Below are 2,500 nucleotides of genomic sequence, written 5' to 3' on the forward strand. Positions count from 1 at the left end.
GAAGTCTCACCCTCAGCCATGTCCGCCGCCGCAGCCGCATCTCCGCTGGAACACAGGAAAAAAGGGAAGTTACTGGGGGTTTCAAGGGTGTTTTGATGGTTCTATAGTTTAACAGGCTGCATTGGAAGTTACTGGGGTTTTCAAGGGTGTTTTCATGGTTCTATAGTTTAACAGGCTGCAGTGGAAGTTACTGGGGTTTTCAAGGGTGTTTTCATGGTTCTATAGTTTAACAGGCTGCAGTGGAAGTTACTGGGGTTCTCAAGGGTGTTTTCATGGTTCCAGTGAAAATGAAAATAATAATAATAGCCTTTGAGAACAGTCATGGTGAGAGATACAAGAGCCCAGGCGTGTTAAGGTAGAAGAGAAAGAGAGATGGGGAGTGAAGGAGAAAAGAGAAAGGGGTAAAAAACAACAGGACGGGTAAAAAATAAGGTAGAAAAATGCAAAATAAAAAAAAAAAAAAATAAACAAATGCAATAATAAGTAGATGAATAAACACAAAAATAAACAAAATAAACAAACATAAATAAATAAATAGATAAATAAATAAAAAATAATAACTAAAAAAACATATCAAACAAACCAATAAATAAATAGGGAAAAAGGGAGAAAAAGAGGAAAAAAAGAGGAAAAAACACATCATGTACAGTTGAATTATTCAGTTAATTAATTCTGGGAAACTTTAAAAACAAGTGAAAATTGTTAATGAGTTTGTGTGTGTGTGTGTGTGTGTGTGTGTGTGTGTGTGTGTGTGTGTGTGTGTGTGTGTGTGTGTGTGTTGCAGTGAGGGGAGGAGTGATGAGACAAACAGCACAGATAGTAGTAGTAGTAATAGTAGTAGTAGTAGTAGTAATAGTAGTAGTAGTAGTAGTGTTGGTGGTGGTGGTGGTAGTAGTAGTAGTAGGTTAGTGTCGCCAAAATTTCTTATTAATAAACTACTACTACTACTACTACTACTACTACTACTACTACTATTACTACTACTACTACTGAGGGCAAGGAAGCATTAGAGAGAAGGAAAAGTTTGGAAAAAAGTTTGATATGAAAATAAATATGTGTGGTTTGGGAATAATGTTTTCATATTAAGGAGAGAGAGAGAGAGAGAGAGAGAGAGAGAGAGAGAGAGAGAGAGAGAGAGAGAGAGAGAGAGAGAGAGAGAGAGAGAGAGAGAGAGAGAGAGAGAGAGAGAGAGAGAGAAAACAAAGATAAGGAAAACAGAAGAGGAGGAGGAGGTGGAGGAGAATGAATACAAAGGAACACAAAGGAAAGAACAAACAGCAACAGCGCTACTGGACCTAACAAGGCTGTTTGTGTGACATATTCTATGAGTGAAAGACAGAAGGGAAACAATGATAAAGGAAGCGCAAAAAAAAAAAAGAAGAAGAGGGGGAGAGAGAGAGGAAAGTCATAGAATTTAATAAGAAAGGTCTAAAAAAAGTAATAAAAATAATAAATAAATAAATAAATAAAAAAAACTAAAGAATTTATACAAGGGTGAAGTAGGTATTTTAAGGTGTTGATACGCGATGCTCGTCTAACCTGTGTTTAAAAAGTTCCTGTCATGTTACTGTCTCCTGTATGCACTGGAAGAAAATTTCGATCTACAACACTGTGAAAGAAATAAAAGTTTGCTTCATTTGACCTACAATGTTCACCTCTTTTTTTTTTTTTTTCGAACATCTACAACACTGTGAAAGAAATAAAAGTTTGCTTCATTTGACCTACAATGTTCACCTCTTTTTTTTTTTTTTTTCGAACATCTACAACACTGTGAAAGAAATAAAAGTTTGCTTCATTTGACCTACAATGTTCACCTCTTTTTTTTTTTTTTTTCGAACATCTACAACACTGTGAAAGAAATAAAAGTTTGCTTCATTTGACCCACAATGTTCACCTCTTTTACGAGCATCTACAACACTGAAAGAAATAAAAGTTTGCTTCATTTGATCTACAACGTTCACCTCTTGTCTCTTTGCTGTTATTACGAAAGGCTTTGGTTCTATCAGTGATTAAATAGTTTGTTCAAGTTGTTAAGGGTACGAAGCGTTTTAAAGATCTCCAATAACCCTTCTCTTATCTTCCCTAAACTGAACGAGATGAGCTGCCATTAAATCCTTCTCATATGGCTTGATAGCGGTCCAGATAAAGGTACTCTCTCTCTCTTTCTCTCTCTCCCTCTCTCCAGCATGTCTATATCTTTCCTGTGGTAGGGTGACCAAAACTGAACGCAGAATTCAAGCTGAGGGTCGGACAAGCGTATTGAAGAGTGAAAAATTACCGCTTTCCGACTTGAATTCAAAGGTTCCGCCAAAAAATCCAACTAATTTATGCGCTAGGAGGAGGAATATACAAAGGAATACAAAGGAAGACAAACAGCAACAGACCCTGAGGTCCTTACTAGGCTGTTTATTGAGACTATTTACTAACTACCAGTGATAGGGACAGGACAGCAAAGCAGAAGGCTCCTCCCCACCCACCCCTCCCTCCAGCCGAGGCTGGC

General features: G+C 37.2%; 1 protein-coding gene across 11 annotated transcripts in view; it reads right to left on the reverse strand.

Moving 5' to 3' along the window:
* Positions 1-2,500, reverse strand: part of LOC135096101 (galactosylceramide sulfotransferase-like) — a 109,736-nt gene that overhangs the window by 4,991 nt on the left and 102,245 nt on the right. For all 11 annotated transcript variants that reach the window (XM_063997353.1, XM_063997350.1, XM_063997351.1 and 8 more), the window contains one exon: positions 1-45. This exon is cut by the window's left edge and continues 85 nt beyond it. In XM_063997353.1, coding sequence (XP_063853423.1) covers positions 1-45 — 45 coding nt within the window. The remainder of the gene's footprint in view (positions 46-2,500) is intronic.

The sequence above is a fragment of the Scylla paramamosain genome, unplaced genomic scaffold (assembly GCF_035594125.1).
Source record: "Scylla paramamosain isolate STU-SP2022 unplaced genomic scaffold, ASM3559412v1 Contig2, whole genome shotgun sequence".
Taxonomy (NCBI): domain Eukaryota; kingdom Metazoa; phylum Arthropoda; class Malacostraca; order Decapoda; family Portunidae; genus Scylla; species Scylla paramamosain.